We start from the raw sequence: 21,337 nt of genomic DNA on the forward strand, positions 1-21,337 counted from the left end.
CTGGGAGCATTTTGCTGTGGATACTCGCATGTGACGAGCATGTAAGGTAATCTGATCGTCTATTTAGATCGATCTCACGCCACCAATTCGGTGGAAACTAGACAAGCGGAAGCACACTATAGTTAAAGAGCTGAAGTTGCCCCAGAAATAGGGCGAACCATTCCAAGTCATACATAGGGCGAAATATAAGTCAGAAATAGGGCGCCCCTCAATCTGGAAGGCATTAACTAATTGAGTTCGTATCAGTTTAGTTACCCATCCTAGAGGTTTAGCAGGAGCCTTTTGCTTATAAATTCGTGACCCGAGCTGTCTCCGCCATACTATGATTACTATTCGGTACTCCATCGGCTTGGCTCCGTACTATATAAAAGTCGGATTATCTAATGGCCTTTACATAACTACCTTGGGTATTCTCGCTCTGGCGTCTCTTTTAGGCAACTGCAACTTTCTGTGCTTGAGTCGTTTTGAATAACGCGATTGGCTCTGAGTTGCTAGCGCATTTGTCAGCTACGCGTATCACATTGGACCTTTCAGATGGCGACACTGAGGTCTCTAGCAGAATCCAGTGAATAGTCGGTAATTCGGGTTATGAGATATTATGAATACCGAGGGATCTTCAGGTATGGATACGTATATAAGTGTTGGCTGGTGCCATTCCAGCACAGAGAACAGGATAAGAACCACAAAGGCGTTTGACTAGCGACAACAAGCTCCTAAAAATCCGTCTTATATCATCAGAAGCTGTTTTAAACTGAATAAATCGCCAATATGCCTAAATCACCGATCGAGATTGTCCTGGGAACAGGAAATGTAAGTCAGCTATCACGGCCATAACATCCAGGATCATGGCATTAAACAGTTATCGACAACAGGTTGGAGACATGTCCAGAGACCCAATGGCCAAGTTTGACTCGCCAGCAGAAGTTCAAGAGTTTCTCGATGCCTTTTACAAGAGCGGTTACCGCCAGATAGATACCGCCAGAGGCTATTCACCACACGCTCCATTGTCCTGTGAGCCCCGTCTCGGTGCAGTCAATGTCGGGGATAAGTTCATCATTGGCACCAAGGTTGTCTCACGCCCCGAGGGAGCTCATTCGAAGGACAAGATCGCGGACAGCGTTGATGGTTCCTTGGCGGCATTGAAAGTTCCTCAAGTTGACATTATGTATTTGCATCAACCTAACCGCAGCGTGCCTTTTGAAGAGACCGCGGAGGCCATGGACAAGGCCTATCGGGAGGGCAAGTTTAAGCGATTTGGATTGTCCAACTACACGGCTGCCGAGGTTGAGCAGTTCATCAAGATTAGCGAAGAGAAGGGGTTTGTAAAGCCAACTGTCTACCAAGGACAGTACAACCCTATCGTTAGAAGTGGAGAAAAGGAGCTCCTCCCCGTGTTGCAGAAACATAACATTGCCTTTTACGCTTGGAGGTGAGTCAATACAGCTCCGATTGGAAATTTTCAGAACTGACTCTTTCTCATGACAGTCCTGGCGCTGCGGGATTCTTCAATGGCAACCACAAGAACGCCCAAGCTGGAAGTCGCTACGACACCTCTGTAAGCCAAAACTCCTAAACATGGGTTTAAGATGCTAATCATTTCTCAGCATTTCCTCGGCAACTTTTACACTGCGAGATATGTCAAGCCAAGCATCGATGCTGCTGCCGACCGCGTGCGAGAAGTCGCCGCAAATCATGGCATCTCTGGACATGCCGCGTCTCTTCGATGGACTGCCTACCACAGCGCTCTTTCCGCCGAGCGTGGCGATGCCATCATCATTGGTGCCTCGAGCATCAAGCAGCTAAATGAGAACTTGGAGATTTTTGAGCAGGGGCCACTTCCGCAGGATGTTGTTGATGCAGTTGATGCTGTCTTTGCAGAAATTGGAGATGATGCGATTGCGTATCACAACTAGGATGATTTGGCCCTATGCACAAGCAAGCGTTTGTTGTGAACATAGATATCAATTCATATTTAAGTTATATTCAGCTTAATAAAGTAAAGAACATTGAATAAAAACATTCATGGCAACTATGTTCCTAGTGACCAATCAGTTTCAATTCATATGCAACTCCGCGAAGACAGAGAACGCATTAAGCCAGTAAAGCTTAGATGCAGCATTCGAAAGCAGCTTTTACAGGATTCAGCAATTAAAAAAAGATCAGATATAGCTACTTTCAATTAGTACAGCATCAGTTTTTATATTTTCTGCCTTGGACAGAGAATTTGAAGCTCCTTCATATTGTCGGCAGCACGTGACCTCGCATCATGGCGCGTTGATGCCTAGAAGCATCGCGTCTCCCACCGTGAACTGCCCCCAGCTTAACGTTCTTTTGTGCACTTTGCGAGGTTTGAATTCCGCCTTTGCCTTTGTCTTTTAACAGCCTCAAAATAAATAAACTGTTGGTTGTTTTCAGCCATTGGACAGAAGACATTCGTTTAGCATCATGCCCGAGTTTGCTGGTAAGCTCTGACAAAATGTGCTGATCGCAGACTGCCCCGCTAACCAATTGCTCAGAGGCAGACACGATCCGCATCCTGATTGCGACGGACAACCATGTGGGATATGAGGAGCGAGATGCGATCCGCAAAGACGACAGCTGGCGGACGTTTGACGAGATCATGACTCTGGCCCGCACAGAGGACGTACGTTGAGCCGACATCTTGCAGGCATCTTGCTCGATTTTCTGTCTCCAAGCTCACGCTCTGCAGGTCGACATGGTGCTGCTTGCCGGCGACCTATTCCACGACAACAAGCCCTCTCGAAAATCCCTCTACCAAGTCATGCGCACGCTCCGCAAGAACTGCCTCGGGATGAAGCCATGCCCACTCGAGTTCCTCTCTGACGCCGCCGATGTCTTTGAGGGAGCCTTTCCCCACGTCAACTACGAAGATCCCGACATCAACATCTCGATCCCTGTCTTTTCTATCCATGGCAATCACGACGATCCGTCTGGCGAAGGAAACTACTGTTCATTGGATCTGCTACAGGCAGCAGGCCTGCTGAACTACTATGGGAGGGTCGCCGAGGCGGATAATATCCAGGCGAAGCCGATTCTACTACAAAAGGGCGAGACAAAGCTTGCGCTGTATGGTCTAAGCAATGTACGAGACGAGCGCATGTTTAGAACGTTTCGAGACCACAAGGTCAAGTGGTTTCGCCCTGGTATGCAGACTGGCGAGTGGTTTAACCTGCTCGCTGTCCATCAGAACCACCATGCCCATACAGCGACGTCACATCTACCGGAAAACGTGCTTCCAGACTGGCTTGATTTAATTGTCTGGGGACATGAGCACGAGTGCCTGATCGATCCCACCAAGAATCCAGAGACTGGCTTTCATGTGATGCAGCCCGGGTCGTCGGTAGCGACTTCATTGGTGCCGGGAGAGGCTGTCCAAAAACACGTCGCGGTGCTGAGCGTGAATAACAAGACCTTTAAAGTTGACAAGTTCCCGCTCAGAACGGTTCGGCCATTTATTACAAGGGAAATCATTCTCTCTCAGGACAAGCGCTTCCGAGGATTGGACACAAAAAAGGACAATCGAACTGACATTACGAAACGGTTAATGGAGGTGGTTGAGGAGATGATTACAGAGGCCAACGCAGACTGGGAAGCAATTCAGACAGATGACGAGGCTTTGGAAGACCGGCCTCTTCCCCTTATCCGCTTAAAAGTTGAGAATACCGCACCAGAAGGCGGCCAATTTGACTGCGAGAATCCACAGCGGCTTTCCAACCGATTCATTGGCAGAGTGGCCAACACAAATGATGTGGTGTACTATTACCGAAAGAAGAAGGCCCCCAGTGAGTCTTGTATCTACTAATCTTGCGCTTTCCTCTCAGCTTACATTCTCTAGGTAAAAACACGCAGGCAAACACTGCGGAGGCTCTCGAGTCCCTCGAGGACGACTCAGCCGAGACGATGAAAGTAGAAAATCTCGTCAATCAGTTTCTCTCGGTACAATCTCTCAAAGTCCTGCCACAAGGCCCCTTTAGCGAAGCGGTCAATCAGTTCGTTGCCAAAGACGATAAGCAGGCTATGGAGCTTTTTGTATCAGAACACCTGTCCGGACAGGTCAGACAAATGCTGGGCCTCGAATCTGATGATGAGGACCTAAATAACGCCATGGAGACTTACAAGAAGAGGGTAGAGCAGCGGATGGCCACTGCCGGGAGCTTGGGGAGGATGGCACAAAGCGAACGAAAGAGGACATTAAAACCCAAGCCAGACGGGTGGGACTCGGAATTCGATGGTAGCTGGGAGAACGAGCCTGGTGCATGGGCGTACGAGGATGACACGCCATCCAATCTAGAAGCTAGCAGCTCATCCCGAAGACCACAGCCAAAAGATGATGAAATGCTAGATTTAGATGACGAGGAACCACCGGCAGCAAAGCCGAAAAGAGCACGAGCGACAAAGGCTACGCCGGCTAAGAAGGCTGCTGCGGCTAAAAAGCCGCCCGCTCGGCGTGGCCGGAAGCCCTTTGAGGACAGCGAGGAGGAGGAGCCGCCTGAGGAAGACGTGGTGATGGATTCAGAGGAAGCAGAGGAAGAGCTGCCAGCTAAACCGGCGCGGGCAACTCGGCGCGGCCAAAATACGAAGAGCACAGCCGCTGCTAGCAAACCTGCGGCAGCAAAGAAGACTAGAGGCGCGGCGGCGGCCAAGTCACGGCAGACGAAGCTCAATTTTTCACAGGGAGCGACGCAGGATAAGGCAGTTGAGATTAGTGACGACGAGATATCGGACGACGATGCGTTTGAGCCGGCGCCGGTAGCGAGTCGGACGAGGAGAAGGTGATGGAAATTTGTGATTCTGATGAAATTTTAGACGACGATGTAATGATTCAAGGGCAATAATTCATGCATTTGCATTTGCAATTCCTTGGTGAGGCCTACGCCATCTGTTCATGAAGCTCTCCGATCCCAGCTCAGGCAGCAAGCACCAAAAAGTCAAAACAAGCAAAGTCAACATCGCTCACCGAAGCAAAAAAAGAATTCACAGTTTGGAACTGCTGGCGGTCTCTCCCGCCGGGAATTGAACCCGGGTCTCAAGCGTGACAAGCTTGCATACTGACCACTATACTACGGAAGATGTAACCTGCGCTTTAGCGCCGGTGTAGCGGATCAGATCCAGTTGGGAGACTGAAGTTTATTTTGCATTATAGAGCTTGTGCATGCGCTTCTACGTATGCAGACAGAAGAAGCTGTATACTAAGAAGAGACCCTGGGTAGAAAAGGTGAGAAGTATAAAGTCAGAAGCTAGATGAAAATGCAACATTAAGCTTCTTTGTTTCCGCTATTCCGTTATCACTCAGTGTGTTGCTTGATAGTAAATAGTCCGAGGTTGACACAACTGTTTCAGCTGCTTTTATTGCAACCTCGTATATGCGAGTTTAGTATCTGAAGATTTGCTCTAGCTATTTCATATTCTTCTCCTCCCTTTACGTTTATTCCCACCCTTCGTGTCTGTACCTGCGGGAATTTCCGAGAGGGCCTCCATATATTACTCCATTACCGTATGTAAAAGAAATTGAGCAAATATTCTCACAATTGATAGATCAGTCAACCCGGCTACGGCGGGTTCGAGCATCTGCGGCATCTGCGGCATAGTTTAGATTGGACACTTGCGGTAGTAGGATCCGTATGGTGTTGGTTGTCCCCAGCTAGCACAATGTCATGACAGAAACCTATGCAAAACGATAAACTAGCAGCGGATGTCAGACTGTCCCTACTATTCAAGAGTAAAGGAGTAAAATGTCCATCAACCCATAGGAAAACAACTTCATGTAAATCAGTTCATTGCAACTTACTAATTGTCAAACCAAAGTGTATTCGTTCAACTCCCCGCTTACCCGGGCCACATTTCCCAAACGAGGCACTACTTGTCATACCCGTATTAAGAGCCGCGCCCTTCTCCAACAGACACTTACAACTAATGTGGAAATAGGTGATGAGGGGATGAGGGGCAGGAGCTCTATTCAGCTCGAGTTAGTGTAGATGACGCAAAACCTTATTAGTGGTTTGCTTCAATTGATGACAAGCTCCTCTTGGAAGTCTCCTCACCTCTTTTTAGCAAAAGCAAAGTCTTTTGCTTCTTCTATCTTGCTAGTAGTTTATACCAAAAAAGTCTGCATTAAAGCTGTTCATCAACTCTCTGCTGAAGATTCCAAGTGACCACTTACTTATCCCCCGCAGTCATTATCCATCATGACTATCCGCGTCGGAACCGCCTCACCCCACACTCAGGCCACCACTAAACTCACCCTCGCCCACCTCGAAGGCATTGCCCGTCGCGCCGCAGACCGGGGCGTCGACATCCTCCTGCTGCCAGAAGCCTTCATCGGCGGCTACCCGCGCAACGCGACCTTTGGCGCCGTTGTGGGCAGTCGCTCTGCTGAAGGCCGGGAATCGTTTGCGCAGTACTTTGAAAAGGCTGTTGATCTGGGAGATACCGTCGGCGAGGGCAGCGCGGGCGCAGGACTGAGATGGGTGCGTCGGCAACTGCCGGGGTATGAAGAGGGCGGCAGGGGACGAGGCGATGGAACGCGAGAAGAGCTGGAGAGAATTGCTCGCGAGACGGGCGTCTTTATCGTGGTGGGATGCATCGAGAAGGCAGGCGGCAGTCTGTGGTGCTCCGTGCCGTACATCTGCCCGAGGGAGGGCATCATCGGAAAGAGAAGAAAAGTGAAGCCGGTGCGTCTCCCCTCTCTTATACGAATGTGTGTTTTGCAAAGATAAACGTCTAACCACCACCAACCCAGACCGGCACCGAGCGCATCATGTGGGCAGAAGGCCATCCCTCGACCCTCCGCGCCGTGTCCACCGTCATCCGCGGCCAGCGCGTCAACCTCGCCGCCGCAATCTGCTGGGAGAACTACATGCCGCTGCTGCGCCAGTCGCTCTACAACCAGAACATCAACCTCTATCTCGCCCCCACGGCAGACGGCCGCGAGGGCTGGCTCAGCGCCATGCGCACCATCGGCATCGAGGGCCGGTGCTTCGTCGTCAGCAGCAACATGTGCGTGCCCACCGAGGCCAACGCCAACATGAGCCTCCCGAGCGACGCCGGCCTGGCCGCCATGGCCGCCCTCGGAGACCGGGATGTGGTCCCCAACGACGGCGGGTCGAGACGCGGCTTCGGCACGGCGGCCGGTGCGGAAGGCGTGAGGGACGCCTCGCCGCCGAGTCCTTCCCGGGCGAGGCACGGACGACGGAAGAGCGTCTTTGACGAGGACGGCAATGAGATTGTGCTGTCGTGCCCTGCGGAGAATGGCGACACTACTCAAGAGCAGCAGCAGCAGCATCTCCCAAGAGTGCAAGAACAAGAAACCCCTGAGCAAACTCCACAGAAAAAGTCCGCTTCTTACCTCTCCCGAGGGGGTTCTGCCGTCATCTCGCCCTTTGGCGACATCGTTGCCGGCCCTCAATGGGAAGACTCGGACAATCTGCTCTACGCCGACATTGACCTCCGCGACTGCATCCGCGGCAGGCTGGACATGGACACGGCGGCGAGTTATGCGCGGAATGATGTGTTTCGGCTGACTGTGGATGGGCTGGACTTTGATCCGCTGCCTTACTGAAGACGAAACCAAGGATGGGCATGTCATTATCACTAGTATATCTGTACCATTAGATTGAATAAGAACAAATGAAAGAATTCAATGTCTAGATCAAATTCAAGTAGAAATAATTGTAGATTGATATGAGATGAGTCTCATCCTTTCTCTTTCTTAAAATCTCTCCTTACACTCACAAAATAATTCATCCATCTTAACACGCTAATAAAACCCAGATATTGCTTCCCTTCCATCTGTGATGGAGCTCCGATACAAACACACAAAAACCAAACAAAAAAAAGAAAGCCTTATGCTCCTGCCATTAAGTAACGCCAACTAATGCAAATGCCTTTGTCTCTCACGCTCCTTTTCACAAGTTACGATCATTGTTCGGTGGCTGTGGTCTCTGGCACGGCCGCCATCCCTTTTCCACCGCTTCCACCGCAGTCGCCTCCTCCTCTGCCTCCTTTCGCTGTCTCTCCAGTGCCGCCTGCGCCAGGATTTCTCGTCGGCTGAGGCCCGCGCTGCTCATCTTGCTGCCGCCCAGCACAAACTCGCCGCCTGTCCAGCCGCCGTCGTCTTCATGCACGTCTTCCTCTTCATCCTGGCCTGAGATGTGGTAGCGCGATGACTCGCCGATTGTCTGGCCGCCAGTCTTCCAGTCGGCTGCGTCGACCTCGCGCTCAATCTGGTGGCAAAGATCCCAAAACTGTCGGTCATGGGGTCCATGGACGTTGTGCGTGAGCTCGTGACACAGAGTCTTGCGAATCGTCTTGTAGTCACGGTATCCGTCGTGCGCATCTGTTCTCAGACGCAGCTCAATCACTTCGCCCTGGTTGCGGTTCAGGCCCAGGATGCGCGTCGTACCCTCGTGCGTCGACTCGGTATGTGCCAGCGGCTCCATCTCCGTCAGCAGCGCCACGGTGAACTTGTGCTTCTTCATGGCTGCCTTGATGCCCGGATCCTCCTTGAGGCGCATCAGCAGCTTCAGGCTGCGCTCTGGATTAGGCAGCCCGCCCAGCGGCCGAACCTGCATAAAGGTGTATTTGAGATCTTCTGGCGATGCGGCTGTGCGACGCCGGGTCGTCTTTGACTTGGCCTTGGATCGCTGGGCCTCGCGGGCGGCCTTGATTTTGTGCAGCTTGTGGCACATGGTCTGCACGGCCTGGACGTCGGTTGCGGTTGATCCCATGACGGAGATTGTCTTGCCGGCGAGGTTCTTTACCGAATACTCAGGGTCTTTGAAGGGGTACTTGATAAAGGGGCCCTTGGGCACCATGACCTTAATGTTCTGGATGGGAATCTCGAGGACGGCTTCGATCTCGCAGAACAGGTCCATGACGGTGTTGTCGGCGTCCAGCTCAAAGGGCAGCTTCTGGCCGCGATGCGAGATGGTGATGCTGACGGTATCGACGGGGTCGGCGACATTGTCGTCGTCGTCCAGGTCCGACTCGCCCGCTGAGGCTGTTGACAGCGCTGCGGCGTCTATCTCGATCGCTTCATGGTGAATAGCGCTGCTGCTATCGATGTTTGCTGTTGATGCCGATGATGGCAGAGGCTGCTGCTGTCTCGTTACTGCATCGTTGATGGCGTCTTCGTCGTTTCGCAGAGGAGGGTTGGGACGAGTTGCGACATCAGTCATGTTGGTGTAGAGTGTGCTGTTGGTTTGTATAGACTAGATCCTTGCCTTGTCTATGGCCGGGTTAAATCGAGGTCTGAATAAGTTAAAGTCAGAGTAAGTGACGTCAGGAGAGATCGCCAAATATATATGGCAAATAAATAGGTCTATATCTATACAGCTACTGAGTAAGGTACAGATATATAAGGTATGGATGTATGATATGTAATGGATGGAATGCCTGAGGGAGGGGGGGTGTTGATGAGTACGGGCGACTTTTTGGTGATGACAAATGTAAAACAGCTGATGGTCCAAGCTATTGGATGCAAACGCCTCCCATTATATACTTCGCCGTGAAGGGGTGGCATACGTACACCCGCTATCAGCACTCCGTCTTTACGCGTAAAAGTCGCCAGAAAAAAAGGGATTGGAATTATTAAAAGAAAAGGTGGTTCTTCTGAAAATGAGAATAAGGATAACCCATGCCGGCACTGGATTATTCATTCGGTATCAGCTATGGGGTAAAAGGGAAAAGAAGGATATTCTGGCCTATACGCTCAGGCGGCTCTTTCCAGGCTAGGCAATACCACAACGATGCCATGCAGCAGGTGCAGCCTGGGGCTCCTTCCGCCCTGCTTGCTACTCCTGCGCCTTCCCCGTCGGAGCTTCGGGCACCTTCGGCAGCTGCTTGGTAATACGTCACGGCGGCCTCTGCCTTAGTCCCTCTTTTAATTTCCTCTTAAGGAGTAGACCCATCGACTGAGCCCCCCTGCTTGCCAAGCCTTAAAGCTGTAGGAGGAGAGCTGCGCCACAGACATGCTTCCCCGAGATTCTGCCACGCAGTGGGTGGCTGATGGAGTGGCTAATGCATCGGATTACATATGAGGCGGAGAATTGTCGGGTCCCTGCATATCCCCGAGATTTGGCAGACATCTCGTCAGCTGCACTGTACGGTGGAAAATTCCAGCAAAGCATGAGACTTTTTTCTTGGCGACTAATGAGATTCCGAGATTTTCGAGGGCCTCGGTGGTTTTTCCGGTAACCGCGGCTTAGACAATGATTTGCAATACTGCCATGCTGCATATCGATATCGAGCATTCTAATATTGCAAATACCTGTGCGCTGTTATACTTGCGCAAAGCTGCCCGAACGCACCGATAATATGAAACGTTTCTTGAATTTGCCACCTCTTTTTGGCCGCCCCGGTTCCCGCCTGCCTGCCGTCCCGGATCACCGGGTCCCGGTCGATGATCCGCCGCTGCCACGATTTCGCTAATGCAGGGTCCGCCAAAGAAATAGTAACCCTCATTTAAAGCATCAGGAAGAGGCAGCTTCTGCTATTGGGGGGGGCGTGGCATGACTGACTCTCTCGACTCTAAAAGAGCTAGGCCTGTGGCTGCACTCGTAATTCGTATCTCCCAGGAACCATCATGTGATGGCTCTGTGCACACCCAAATCTCAGTTTCGCCATGCATTATTACTCGTGGGAGCAGAGCTGTTGCTTTGGTGGCCAGAAATGACGTAGTTGCCTCCTGGGTGCTTGAGTGTTGAGCAACTATTTGCGTATTGAGGATCAAATACTCCGTCTTAGTCCGTGGAGTTTTGAAGATGTGAAAGAATACGAATACGCTCCTCTATTTACTCGCTGGGGATAGCCCTTTTCTCTATGCTACGTTGACTTACACTTACATATCTTAGTACATCCTCTGCAACCTATAACCTCCCTAGAGTGACGCCTTGCAATCATGTGGTCTGAAGCACCTTTTGCCTCGTCAACTGCGAATACGCAACCCAACGAAAGCTAAAGCCCAATCTTTCTCCCTACCAGGCACACGATGCCCAAAGGTACAGCTTTAACTCCGCCCAAATGCCACTGCGCCTTTGTTAGTTGTTGCACAACGATTTCAAAGCAGAGAGCTTAGCTATTAGGCAAAAACTCGCTGGGTGATTACACGCTTGAGCATGAGGCTGAGCATAAGCTCGCCCAGATTCCACTCTGCTATGACGCCATCAAGGAATCCCGTCGTCAAGACTTTTGCTCCGCGGAGAATGTAGATGTTCGAGATGGAGTTAGGCCCGGCGTTATTGGCAACCAAGTCAACTTTGGCCGTTGGGAACACACTCGATCTTTACATTAATGTCTAGGTAGGTTGTATGAGTGGCGCCCGTGACCAAGTGGCTCAGTTTCTCAATTTGTGCAGTTTTGGCATCTGCGATGAGGTAATGGGCGCTGGCGTATATGAGAAGGAGGCGCAAACATGTTGGCACCACTGGTACCTAGAGACTCGATGATTGAGATAATGTGAGAGCTACCTTCCAATAATGGACACATTCCAACATTAATTGCTTCCCACATCAAAGAGTCCAGCAAGTGCAGAAGAAAATTCTCCACAAATACTACATATTTACCTGCAATCAATCACGCGCACAAAGATGTTGGAGCTTATAGGACAAGGCCTGGGGGGAGCTTAAAAATGCTGTGAAACTGTTCTTATTAGGTCGCCAAAAAATGATCCCCCGCAGTAATCTACTACTATGGGGCTTATAATTGGCTAAATCTTCATATAGCACAGAAGTGTACCCGTAAGAGCTTATAGAATAATAGGGCAAGGTTTCGGTGAGCTTAAAAATGCTGTGAAGTGACTCAATGACATCCCAAATAGCTTATAGACAGCATGTAGATCATCAAAGCCCATCACATCTCATAATTTATAGAGATGTAGACTTGGCTATACCGATTCACTTGCAATGTTTAAATAAGAGCATGTCTTCTCGAAACTCCAATTGCTGTTCTGATACTAGGGTAGCTCAGATGTAGCCTTTATATAAGTGCAATTTCCAAAACTACGCTCAATAGCATCTTTCTCAGCCTCGATGTATGTAATCCAAGTCCAAGATTCAGGTTAATCGTAATTCTTCAGTATATCATGAACATCATCATTTCGAACCGACCTCAAAAACCCCCCTCCCCCCAATCCCCCGTCCTCACAACCCCCTCCGGCACAAACGTATATCCCACATTATGAAACCTCCCCGGCGCATGCTCCTCAATCAACATCAAAGCATGATCTCTCGGATTCCTCATCACCCCAAACGCCCCATTGTTATACTGCTCCCAGCGACCGATGAAAACAGCCTTGTGCGATGCATTCTCGCCGCTCGGCGACAACACCTCCCACTTCCCTGCAGAATCAGAGCCAAATTCGCTCTCAAAAGCAGTAGACTCTTGCTCTTGATTCTGAACAAGTCTCACAGACGCCGACAACGCACTGAATCGGAAATACCCATCATCGCTCATCGTCCCCTTTGGCGTATCCGCAAGCCTCCACCCCGTATCCATAACATCCGCAACATCCTTCATTCCCTCTCTCGACTCCAAGACAGGCTTCCTAGAGGCATCCGTCTGAGGAAAAGCCGGCAAAGTCGACAACCTCGGATTCGGCACCACCCTCGTCGCAATGGCCAGCCATTCAGCATGCTCTCCCTTCGCCAAAATGGCCTGCATCAAAGCAATCGTCGCCTCCAGCCGATCGTCATGGCCAAACTTTGTCGTATCCAGCGTCACTCCCATGATGCCCATGATGCTAAATACCGTATCCACCGGATACTTGGCCATGCGCATAAACGAACATCTCCAGATGGCCGTGTGCATGCCCGTCTTGCCCTTCATGTCAATAGCATCAACCAGCTCCCTCATCTGCGGATGGCTCCGCGACCTATCGCCAAACATCCTAATCTGAAAGTCAGGAGAGGGCTTTTGAATCGACTTGCCCGACCAATCAAGCATCTCAAACCCCGTCCCCTTCATAGCCGTCAACAACGTAAAGTTAAGAGGCGCAACCGCTGCAACCCCCCTTTCAATCTCCTCAATCTTCAGCGGGAAATTCGACTGCATGATGCAATTCCCAAGACTCCATTCGAATATGCAGTGCACCATAGGCGGCGCAATCGCCTCCTGAAGCGTCCACGCCCTCGCCATCCAGCTCGTCTCCTCAGTAGGAGCCACAAGCCGCTGCAGCCCGCCCGGCGCAACGATGCACGTCCTGCAGTTCCGATATAAATCATACATGCGCTGAATCTGCCACGCCTTATCGTCCTCATGCGCCTGCAGAATGCACAGCGCATCCAGCCAGACGAACCTGCATCCGAAACTCTCCGCCGCCAGCGAAATGAGCCTCAGCACGTCCACGGAGATCGGATCAGCGCCCTCGATGCCTTCAACGTGGATATTCGGCAGCGGAGACTTCACATCGGGGTGGGCGGGGAGGCCACGCCAGACGTATGATATGACGGCATACGGCTCTGCGGGCAGGTCTTCGAATTCCAATACATGGACGGTTGACTTGTGGGCGAGTGCGGCAACGTCCAGGAAACGAAACCGGTATTTTGTAGCTCCAGTCAAGGCCAATGGCTGGTCGATAATATCGCCGAAATTGATGTGTAGAATCGTTCGCCCTGTTGGATCTGCCATTGTTCACGGCTGTGACAACAACAACTGTAAACGATGACAAGATTAGAGGTCAAAACTAACCATAAGATAATGCGAAGGGGTGGCGATTAAATACATCATCTGTCTCCCAGCTAGCATATGCAGCCCAATGTGACTATCGCGGGATTATTGGCGGGGCTACAGCACCAGACCAATCACTGAGGCCATCTCGCCGTTTCCAAGGCGAATCTTGGCATGGGGGAGACAAGAACGGCTAGAGCTCATGTTGATCCCCAGCTGAACCAATAGCCCTCATATCTTGGTATCAAGTATTGCCCAGCCTCACTCTGCGTCAAGCTGATTAAATGGAAAGTCTTCATAAGGCATATCTATCTTCCCATCGTCCTGTCTCGCGAATAACTCTCCAATGATATGTGATCCGTCTCTTACATAGAACCCTCGCATGCTATTCGTCATGGTCTACTCGCTCATGTCATGTCATACCATGCAAGTTTCATATTTCTCACGCCATCGTACAAAGAAAACGCCAACTCCCTGCCGCCGTTTCCCTACAGAGTATATAAAATATCATATCAACAATGTCTTTTTTCAATGCTCGCACTTCCTCCATTAATGCTTTATATATGTTTTTCGTTTGATGCGCCTCCTTATCGGCTCACGCCCATCTTCTCTAACCTATCGCACGATGGCATCTTGTACGCATCGGCAACGGCCATCTTCTCTGGATCCTGGTAGAACCATCCCATGGCATTCTCCCTCAACTGTCTCTTGTACAAAAGTTCATTCTCGCACTCATTCCGTAGATGTCGCACAAGATTGATCTCGGCCGTACGATCAAGCTGACTCAGTTTTGACTTGCTATACGAGGCCACATCAGCGGGTACGACAAAATACTTGATGTTGAGATTTGGTGTTGTCCGGCCTTCGGTGTAGGGGGCCTGTGGGGTGTCGAAGACCATGCGCGGAGTGGCGGGTGTAGATGAGGAGCCACCGGAGAAGATGGATGAGATGAGTGGTAGGATGAAGAATAGTAGGATAGGGAGTAGGCCGAGCAGAGTCTGGAGACCAAACGGTTCTCGTTCAGGCTGTCCCTGAGCCTCTCGCGGTCTTGCTCGGGGCCTGCCGCCGCCAAACTGGTGTACTCGAATGCCTGGGCCGCCGCCAAAGTTAAAGACGAACTGAGGACCTGTATCAAACGCTTAATCGTCAGCACATCTTGCCAAAGTATTGAACCATTGTAGTAGTAGACAGCTGGGTCTCGTAGAAACTCACCTCCAAAGCCTCCACCAAACGGGCCGCCACCACCACCAAAGGGACCGCCTCCTCCGCCAAAGAACCGCGCAAACATTTCCTCTGGGCTCATTTCATCGTCCCAACCACCGCCTCCCGCCGCCGCAGCCTGCCGTGATCCGAAGCCCGAGAACGGGTTCTGTGCGCGGGCGCTCTCAAACCGGCTGTCCGGATCAGTGCCGTATTTGTCAAACTTCTCCCTCTTCTCCTTGTCGCCGAGGATGCCAAACGCGCGGCTGACCATCTTGAAGGCCTCATCGGCGTGCTCGTGGCCATTCTTGTCGGGGTGCGTCAACAGCGACTGTTTCCTGTACGCCTTCTTGATGTCCGAGTCGGTGCACGTGGAGCGGACGGTCTCGAGGCCCAGGATATCGTAAAAAGCGGTGGCGTTGCATTTCCGGATGCGAAGGACGGCGGCCTTTTGGTCGACGGTGTAGGTGCGGCCTTGATTGCCCTGTTTGTGTTCGCGGTGGCGAGCGGTGCCGCCCGCGTCGGCGCCGGAGGCTGTGGCTTCTGGCATTTAAGAGTCTTTTGCGATGCAGTGATGGAAGCAAGTCGATTCGAAGAGTCGAGGATGATGGAAAGGCGGAAGCGGTGTCGATATCGATAAGCGCAGCAAGTCCGGGAAAGCTGAGATGAAGCGTCTAAAAAGCAACAAGCAACAAGCAACACTTTTTTTGGTCCCTCCGATGACAGACTGGAAGGTGGCTTCTTCCAGAAACAGGCGCCGGCCAAGAGAAAAAAGACAACCGAGGGGAAAGTGAGCAACGCCCAAGAAATTGAAATCACCACAAACGCAGCAATGCCGTCGAGATGGGCAGCTCAATGCACCGTAATAAAGGAGGCCCCGCTGCTTGCTTCGTCTCTGGAGTCGCCACTGCTGGTTCGTCGACGCAGCACGCAACTTGTGATAATGCAGTGAGCTGGCGCCAACCACGATTGGACTTTTGTCGAATGAGGGTCTGGCCAGACAGCCGGCAACACGTGATGCTGGGAGACGAGCTACCCTAGACCTGAGACAAAATCTGTGAAGATGGCATGGATAAGACAATAAGATATTGAATTGGTAAAGAATGAATGCCTTTTTTCTAGACTTTTGGCCATATTAGATAGATCATAGCCTTGTGGTAAAGCCTGTGACATTTCCAACTTGACCTTTCTATTCAATTGAACCAAATGTCGAGATGCTCTACCTGCACTCGCCCAATTGTACCACCCGAACCAAATAGGTAGTCATCTACTATGCTCTTTGCTACACGGAATAATTCTCAGATACCATTTTACTACAAATATTGTTTTCCTCGACGTGGCTCAGTCAAAATCATCATCACCGCCGACTTACACAGCTTCAACGCCGTGGACCCAGCAAATGTCACCATCTCCATCACGTGACCCAACTACTCTAAGATTTCCCTACCATCGCCTGTATCAACCGCCAAGCCATCTTCCAAGGTCGCAGCATAGCCCACAATGCAGCCCACAAGAGTGCTGTTAAAGCGCTCCGTTTGGAAGGGTAATTACTCAATTCCCATACTTCTCCCCAAAACCTCCTGCCAATTGCTAACTTGACTTCCTTCACAGGCCCAAACCTCGTCCCGTAAGGCAAAATCCACCCCTCCCAAAAATTAAACGTCACGAATGATTCAAGCTCACATGTACATCCTGCGCTCTCTCGCTACAGTCTCTCCATCGTCTGGCCCAAAGGCCCCAACGACAAGGTCCCTCCCGTCCGAACACAAGCCCGCTCGGCGACTATCCTGCCCAACTTTGTTGGCCTAAAGTTTGAGATTCACAATGGCAAGGACTATCTGCAGGTGCAGATAACGGAAGACATGGTGGGGCACAAGCTGGGTGAATTTGCGCCGTGAGTATTGCAATGGTCGGGATATGTGATTTTGGAGGCAAAAGTGCTGACTGGAGGACAGAACACGGAAACCGAATATTTGGGACAGGAAATAGATGGGATAGACAACATGGAGGAGGAAGAAAAACTGTATATTGTACACATACTTGTATCAACGCCGTAATGCCACGACTTTTTGCATGATTCAACTATTTGCACCTTCAAAAGCTTATAACAAAAAAAAGCAGCTTGTACTTGTATTCATGTTGGATCAAGCTAGATTAAGGTCCCGTAGGCCTGCCCATAACAATCCTGTTGCAACGCCATTATCCCCAACGCCGTACGTTTAAGTCCCATCATGTACCTTGACATCAGCAAAATGCCAGTCTGTCCATCTCCTTTCATCGGTAAAACTCGCTTCTCTTGACGTTGACTCCATACTCCCCAACCGCCATACCCAGATCCTCCATCGTCAACACCGTCCGGTTCTGGCTTCCTCCCTGTCCACCACCGCCAAACCCAGGTCGCTGAATTCCCAACGGCCCTCCCTTGCCCTGCTCCTTGCTGTTCGGCTGACCCGACTGCTGTCCCGGGATGGGGAAACCCGCTGCCGCGCCCAACGTGCCCATCGGGTTATTGGTGTTACTTGACGCGCGGATGCGGCTGTACTGGTACGCGTCGGCCGCGACGTCTGCAATGAACTTTTGCGTGGCGAGCGCGAGGAGACGAGCGAGACGAGGGTCGGTTTGCGGTGGTGGAGGAAGACCGGCTTTGGTCATGTAGTAGTGCGTCACTGCGTCGGGAATCTGGCAGCGATTTAGCAATCTTGAGTCTTTTTTTTTTTTTTCATCAAAGAAATGATGATATTGAAAAAGCAGGCAGTAGATTATAGAGACATACGATAGGAGCATAATCGTCAATCTTATTGAGGAATTCGCGAAGAGAAACGTCCTTTCGCGTAGGCAGCTTGCTCAGATCTGCTGCCGGGGCAATGGGCTCAGGGACAGCGTCGCTCGGCCCAATTTCTGGGGCAACCTGCTTTTCGACATTTTCGGGTGCGTCGCCGTCCATGATGAATTCGATAAACGAGTTGAAATGATGCACAAAACGAGTGGAGAGTGTTGCAGATGAAATGGTAGAGAGAGTTTACGCTTTGGAGGATGGCGACGTTGATGGATAGAGATCACGTGATTGCTATATTGAGTAGCATGAGCTGGCTCATCAAATGGCATTTTGTTTGTAGGAAAACGGTCATGTTTGCTTCATTACTCTCATTTTTCAGCGGTTTTTATTTTTATTTTAGCAGTCATAATTATAAACTACTATTATAATACATGCTTTACCTCGCATATCACGTTGCGCATTTTGATCCTTCATCCAAGTTGAAAAAAAAAACACATTCAATTGATTGCCCTCTATTTTTTCTTGTCCACAGCATCCATGGCTCAGACTCGTAAATCCTCATGTTAAGAGATGACGCCAATTCCATTACTGCCGTCAAACCGAGCACACCATCAAACGCCGCCAATGCAATCATTTACCCCCTTGAGCACTCAATTTTGATCTTGTACATTTTCCGTAGCTGCAGAGCTCACTCTTTCACCGGCCATCGATCACTACTGTAATCTTCCCAGGAGATTTTACTGCCAGCCATATCGTAGAGTGATGTTTTCATCCGGACCGAATCACAAGAAACACACACACCCCTCCTTTTTATGTAAAGTGCCGAGTGAAGCATGCGCCTTAGACAGGCAGCTTGAACTTCTTGCCCTTGAGAACTTTGTTGTAGTAAATGTAGAAAAAGTCGCTGTAGAGAATCGTCTGGATAATACCGGCGACAATGGCAATCCAGTCCACCTTATGCTTGGGCTCGGCGATGTAGCGGTAGATCCAGTTGGGGATGTAGAGGGCGCGGTAGATTCCGAGCGCAAACAGATAGTTGGCCGTAATGGTCTCGGCCTCGCCTGTGCGCTGCAGCATAAAGAGCTGCGGGAGAATGGCCACAGACTCCAGCCAGATGGAAAAGGCCCACAGGATCTCGGACGGGGTGTAGTGGTAGGGAAAGATGAGGGCGAGAGCGGCGGCGGCGCCGAGGAGGTACTGGACGCGGAATGTGTCGGTGTTGACGTCGTTTGTAGGCTTGTAGGCGTTGGTCATGAGGTAGATGATGTAGCCCTGCGAGCTTATGAAGAGGATCTTGAAGATGATGTTGTAGTAGCTCTCCGTCGAAAAGAGATCTGCGCCGGGTTAGCTTGGCTCAGCCATTGAGCGCTTCCAATGGCAGCTGCGCTTCATACCAAGGTATCTGGTAATGTAGACCAGCAGATACAGTCCTTGCGACTTGAAGGAGATGCCCGAACAGCTCTGGACGGCGCCGAGTTAGCGATGCAGGTGGGATATAGGGCGGGGACATTCAGTGGAGGCCACGCACGTTGAGCTGCACCATCTTGCGCAGCAGGATGAGGATACTCGCTAGATGCGAGAAATCCGCTGTTGGCCAGATGTCAGCGCTCGTCGCCAGCGATTCGGTCGAGGAGCATCGTCAACCTACCAGCGACGCGAAAGATGTTTAGCGGCATATTGGCGGCTTCTATGCCCTGATGGCAGCGACAAGATGCGGGATTCCGAAAAGCGCCTGTGCCACAAAGGGAAAATAAAGGAACCTAGGACCGGATCGATGCTGCGCGATTCGGCGTCGTGTCGAGGAAGGGCTCAAAAGATGGACGGTAGTTGAAAAGGACAGTGGCCGACGAGGCGATAAGATTTGGCGATGCAGCAAAGAGGACACGACGCGACTGGCATGTCATTGGACGAGAGAGCAGCTCTAGGGAGAAATACAGTGTCGACAACGCAATCTTCGCACGGCGATGACCAGCATAGCGGAACGCATTGCCGCTGCTTAAAATAGCAAACCCGGGTCCCTTGGCCCCTGCCAGTGTTTTAGTGAAGAATGAGCATTTTGGTGTTTCTAGATGCCTGTTTCGAACTGCGCATCGTGTGACAGGTGCAAGGGTGACGCTGATGCAGATGCGACACCAAATATGCAATACATGTGCTTCTAGAGACAGTGTATATTCAATACAGTATACATTTCCAATGGTTCGCTTACATAATCGAAAATGGACGCGGATGACATCATTGCATCTCAGAAGAGTATCTCAGTTTGCAATAAGTTAGGGACTGAAGAAGATAGCGTTGTTTCTTCTGAATAGAAAGGACATGCAAGTATTAATTAAGTAAATTACAACAAAAAAAATCTTTAGGATTGTCTTGCTCTATAAAAACAATATTGAATTCAGCGATTATACTCCAACAGCAATACTAGGCGCTGCTGGGATCGTATTTTTACATCTTCTCAGCAACTCCCGAGGCCTTGCCCACCAATAGAGCCCCTCTACTCATATCTCAGCACATCTAACTTGCTCACAGATTCACAACATCAACCGCCTTATTCTCTGTCTCCTCTGTATCCCAAAATCCCGTAACGCGGGTCCACTGATTGAGCGCGTCCTCTCCATCCTCCTTTCGCGGATTCCACCTTGTGCTCGCCTTGCACTTATCGCCCTTGCACTTTTCGCCCTTACCCTGGACTCGCTGTGCATATCCCTCACGATGTTAAGTCTAGGCATTGAAATTGAACATTGACGGCAGCGGTGGTTGGAAAGTCAAGCCCATGAAAAGCGGCATACTGCCAGTGGCAGCTAGGGCGCCCAAAAGTGAGGCCACAGAGAACAGGGTCTTTGGCAGGACCATACTGGCCCCAGAAGTTCTTGGGGATGTTCTTCACAATTGGCTTCGCCAACCAGCGATCTTCTCTTCTTTCGTCTTCATTCCACGTCTTGGTGCCAGCGTCTTCCCGAGCGACTTTGACTTTCAATCTTTGAATCGAGTTGTCTTCGTTGGCGCATGAGGAGAGCAAAGATGGTAATGTTCTCATTTTTGAACGGTACTTTGAGTTCATGGAGTCGTCTTTTCGGTCTGTTGTCGATGACTTTGGCACAGTTTGCAGCAAATTTAAACGTAATGGAAAACTGGAATTCTCCGGCAAACACTGGCCATGCGTTTTATCATTGTCAATCATTTCTTGGATCCAGGCAACGCACTCTTAGATGAAGAGTTATCAGGAACGCTGTTATCTAGGAGCAAACCCGACGAGCAGTTGAAGAGAAAGCTCTCAGAAGTCTTGTCCTCGGGTGCTTCAGCATTGCCATCCTCCTGAGATTGAACATCAGCCCAGTCACCTATCATGGGCACACCTGTTGCTGCAGATGTTGCACTCTTACGAACCAACGCCCTGAACTTCTCGAGAGTTGGTTTATTAGCTATGCCCTCGGTCAGCGCAGCATCGCGATTGCCAAAGTCAATGCCGAAGCCAAAGACCCCAAAGTCGACGTGAACTCTACCAGGCATTGGCGGACCCAACACACTCGACCGGGCGCCAATCTCGGCATTGATGCAGATGGTGACGAGCCACAAGTCGAGAGTAAGTCGGACGCTATACACATACGGTGCCGTCATGGGGAACTAGGCCTCGCCAGAAATATGCAGTTTATCACTCAAAGACTATGCTATACCAAGATG

The 21,337-nt window shown here is 50.7% G+C and overlaps 11 protein-coding genes across 12 annotated transcripts; 4 read left to right on the forward strand and 7 right to left on the reverse strand.

Moving 5' to 3' along the window:
• Positions 1-582: 582 nt before the first annotated feature.
• On the forward strand, positions 583-2,005 carry TrAtP1_009309 (uncharacterized protein). The gene is made up of 4 exons (XM_014093611.2): positions 583-810; positions 873-1,429; positions 1,486-1,555; positions 1,605-2,005. The coding sequence occupies exons 1-4, from the start codon at positions 769-771 to the stop codon at positions 1,911-1,913; spliced, it is 978 nt and encodes a 325-aa protein (XP_013949086.1). The 5' UTR covers positions 583-768; the 3' UTR covers positions 1,914-2,005.
• A 134-nt stretch (positions 2,006-2,139) lies between these two features.
• On the forward strand, positions 2,140-5,241 carry TrAtP1_009310 (uncharacterized protein). Of its 2 annotated transcripts, XM_014093612.2 has the most exons (4): positions 2,140-2,461; positions 2,517-2,644; positions 2,711-3,803; positions 3,857-5,241. In XM_014093612.2, exons 1-4 carry the CDS (start codon positions 2,446-2,448, stop codon positions 4,795-4,797), a joined length of 2,178 nt encoding a protein of 725 aa, XP_013949087.1. In that variant the 5' UTR covers positions 2,140-2,445; the 3' UTR covers positions 4,798-5,241. The 2 variants fall into 2 exon arrangements, with proteins under 2 accessions (XP_013949087.1, XP_065970327.1); XM_066114233.1 differs by having other exon boundaries at positions 2,517-3,803.
• Positions 5,242-5,961: 720 nt separating this feature from the next.
• On the forward strand, positions 5,962-7,671 carry TrAtP1_009312 (uncharacterized protein). The gene is made up of 2 exons (XM_014093613.2): positions 5,962-6,692; positions 6,761-7,671. The coding sequence occupies exons 1-2, from the start codon at positions 6,207-6,209 to the stop codon at positions 7,577-7,579; spliced, it is 1,305 nt and encodes a 434-aa protein (XP_013949088.1). The 5' UTR covers positions 5,962-6,206; the 3' UTR covers positions 7,580-7,671.
• A 5-nt stretch (positions 7,672-7,676) lies between these two features.
• On the reverse strand, positions 7,677-9,473 carry TrAtP1_009313 (uncharacterized protein). Its single transcript, XM_014093614.2, has one exon. It carries the CDS (start codon positions 9,195-9,197, stop codon positions 7,926-7,928), a length of 1,272 nt encoding a protein of 423 aa, XP_013949089.2. The 5' UTR covers positions 9,198-9,473; the 3' UTR covers positions 7,677-7,925.
• Positions 9,474-12,126: 2,653 nt separating this feature from the next.
• TrAtP1_009314 (uncharacterized protein) lies at positions 12,127-13,693 on the reverse strand (the record flags this gene model as incomplete). The annotated part of the gene is made up of 1 exon (XM_066114234.1): positions 12,127-13,693. Exon 1 carries the CDS (start codon positions 13,642-13,644, stop codon positions 12,127-12,129), a length of 1,518 nt encoding a protein of 505 aa, XP_065970328.1. The 5' UTR covers positions 13,645-13,693.
• A 577-nt stretch (positions 13,694-14,270) lies between these two features.
• TrAtP1_009315 (uncharacterized protein) lies at positions 14,271-15,433 on the reverse strand (the record flags this gene model as incomplete). Its single annotated transcript, XM_066114235.1, has 2 exons — positions 14,271-14,809; positions 14,896-15,433. 2 exons carry the CDS (start codon positions 15,431-15,433, stop codon positions 14,271-14,273), a joined length of 1,077 nt encoding a protein of 358 aa, XP_065970329.1.
• Positions 15,434-16,383: 950 nt separating this feature from the next.
• TrAtP1_009316 (mitochondrial 37S ribosomal protein uS19m) lies at positions 16,384-16,872 on the forward strand (the record flags this gene model as incomplete). Its single annotated transcript, XM_014093616.2, has 4 exons — positions 16,384-16,426; positions 16,495-16,510; positions 16,595-16,777; positions 16,839-16,872. The coding sequence occupies 4 exons, from the start codon at positions 16,384-16,386 to the stop codon at positions 16,870-16,872; spliced, it is 276 nt and encodes a 91-aa protein (XP_013949091.1).
• Positions 16,873-16,984: 112 nt separating this feature from the next.
• On the reverse strand, positions 16,985-17,883 carry TrAtP1_009317 (uncharacterized protein). The gene is made up of 2 exons (XM_014093617.3): positions 17,657-17,883; positions 16,985-17,562 (listed from the first exon to the last, which is right to left on the reverse strand). The coding sequence occupies exons 1-2, from the start codon at positions 17,825-17,827 to the stop codon at positions 17,158-17,160; spliced, it is 576 nt and encodes a 191-aa protein (XP_013949092.1). The 5' UTR covers positions 17,828-17,883; the 3' UTR covers positions 16,985-17,157.
• A 206-nt stretch (positions 17,884-18,089) lies between these two features.
• On the reverse strand, positions 18,090-19,735 carry TrAtP1_009318 (uncharacterized protein). The gene is made up of 4 exons (XM_014093618.2): positions 19,308-19,735; positions 19,188-19,246; positions 19,054-19,120; positions 18,090-18,993 (listed from the first exon to the last, which is right to left on the reverse strand). Exons 1-4 carry the CDS (start codon positions 19,333-19,335, stop codon positions 18,500-18,502), a joined length of 648 nt encoding a protein of 215 aa, XP_013949093.1. The 5' UTR covers positions 19,336-19,735; the 3' UTR covers positions 18,090-18,499.
• Positions 19,736-20,363: 628 nt separating this feature from the next.
• Positions 20,364-20,693, reverse strand: TrAtP1_009319 (uncharacterized protein; the record flags this gene model as incomplete). The annotated part of the gene is made up of 1 exon (XM_066114236.1): positions 20,364-20,693. One exon carries the CDS (start codon positions 20,691-20,693, stop codon positions 20,364-20,366), a length of 330 nt encoding a protein of 109 aa, XP_065970330.1.
• Positions 20,694-20,833: 140 nt separating this feature from the next.
• TrAtP1_009320 (uncharacterized protein) lies at positions 20,834-21,274 on the reverse strand (the record flags this gene model as incomplete). The annotated part of the gene is made up of 1 exon (XM_014093619.2): positions 20,834-21,274. One exon carries the CDS (start codon positions 21,272-21,274, stop codon positions 20,834-20,836), a length of 441 nt encoding a protein of 146 aa, XP_013949094.2.
• Positions 21,275-21,337: the final 63 nt, after the last annotated feature.

The sequence above is a fragment of the Trichoderma atroviride genome, chromosome 5 (genome assembly GCF_020647795.1).
Source record: "Trichoderma atroviride chromosome 5, complete sequence".
Lineage (NCBI taxonomy): Eukaryota > Fungi > Ascomycota > Sordariomycetes > Hypocreales > Hypocreaceae > Trichoderma > Trichoderma atroviride.

What these genes read in the sequence shown, in the direction of transcription:
- TrAtP1_009309 (XM_014093611.2), top strand. Translation starts at nt 769, where the DNA reads ATGCCTAAATCACCGATCGAGATTGTCCTGGGAACAGGAAAT. An exon ending in ATTGCCTTTTACGCTTGGAG is followed by an intron (nt 1,430 to 1,485) that starts GTGAGTCAATAC and finishes TTCTCATGACAG; the next exon opens with TCCTGGCGCTGCGGGATTCT. An exon ending in GAAGTCGCTACGACACCTCT is followed by an intron (nt 1,556 to 1,604) that starts GTAAGCCAAAAC and finishes ATCATTTCTCAG; the next exon opens with CATTTCCTCGGCAACTTTTA.
- TrAtP1_009310 (XM_014093612.2), top strand. An exon ending in CTCTGGCCCGCACAGAGGAC is followed by an intron (nt 2,645 to 2,710) that starts GTACGTTGAGCC and finishes CACGCTCTGCAG; the next exon opens with GTCGACATGGTGCTGCTTGC. An exon ending in CCGAAAGAAGAAGGCCCCCA is followed by an intron (nt 3,804 to 3,856) that starts GTGAGTCTTGTA and finishes TACATTCTCTAG; the next exon opens with GTAAAAACACGCAGGCAAAC.
- TrAtP1_009312 (XM_014093613.2), top strand. Translation starts at nt 6,207, where the DNA reads ATGACTATCCGCGTCGGAACCGCCTCACCCCACACTCAGGCCACCACT. An exon ending in AGAGAAGAAAAGTGAAGCCG is followed by an intron (nt 6,693 to 6,760) that starts GTGCGTCTCCCC and finishes CCACCAACCCAG; the next exon opens with ACCGGCACCGAGCGCATCAT.
- TrAtP1_009313 (XM_014093614.2), bottom strand. Translation starts at nt 9,197, where the DNA reads ATGACTGATGTCGCAACTCGTCCCAACCCTCCTCTGCGAAACGACGAA.
- TrAtP1_009317 (XM_014093617.3), bottom strand. Translation starts at nt 17,827, where the DNA reads ATGGACGGCGACGCACCCGAAAATGTCGAAAAGCAGGTTGCCCCAGAA. An exon ending in TTGACGATTATGCTCCTATC is followed by an intron (nt 17,563 to 17,656) that starts GTATGTCTCTAT and finishes AATCGCTGCCAG; the next exon opens with ATTCCCGACGCAGTGACGCA.
- TrAtP1_009318 (XM_014093618.2), bottom strand. Translation starts at nt 19,335, where the DNA reads ATGCCGCTAAACATCTTTCGCGTCGCTG. An exon ending in AAACATCTTTCGCGTCGCTG is followed by an intron (nt 19,247 to 19,307) that starts GTAGGTTGACGA and finishes TCTGGCCAACAG; the next exon opens with CGGATTTCTCGCATCTAGCG. An exon ending in CTACATTACCAGATACCTTG is followed by an intron (nt 18,994 to 19,053) that starts GTATGAAGCGCA and finishes AACCCGGCGCAG; the next exon opens with ATCTCTTTTCGACGGAGAGC.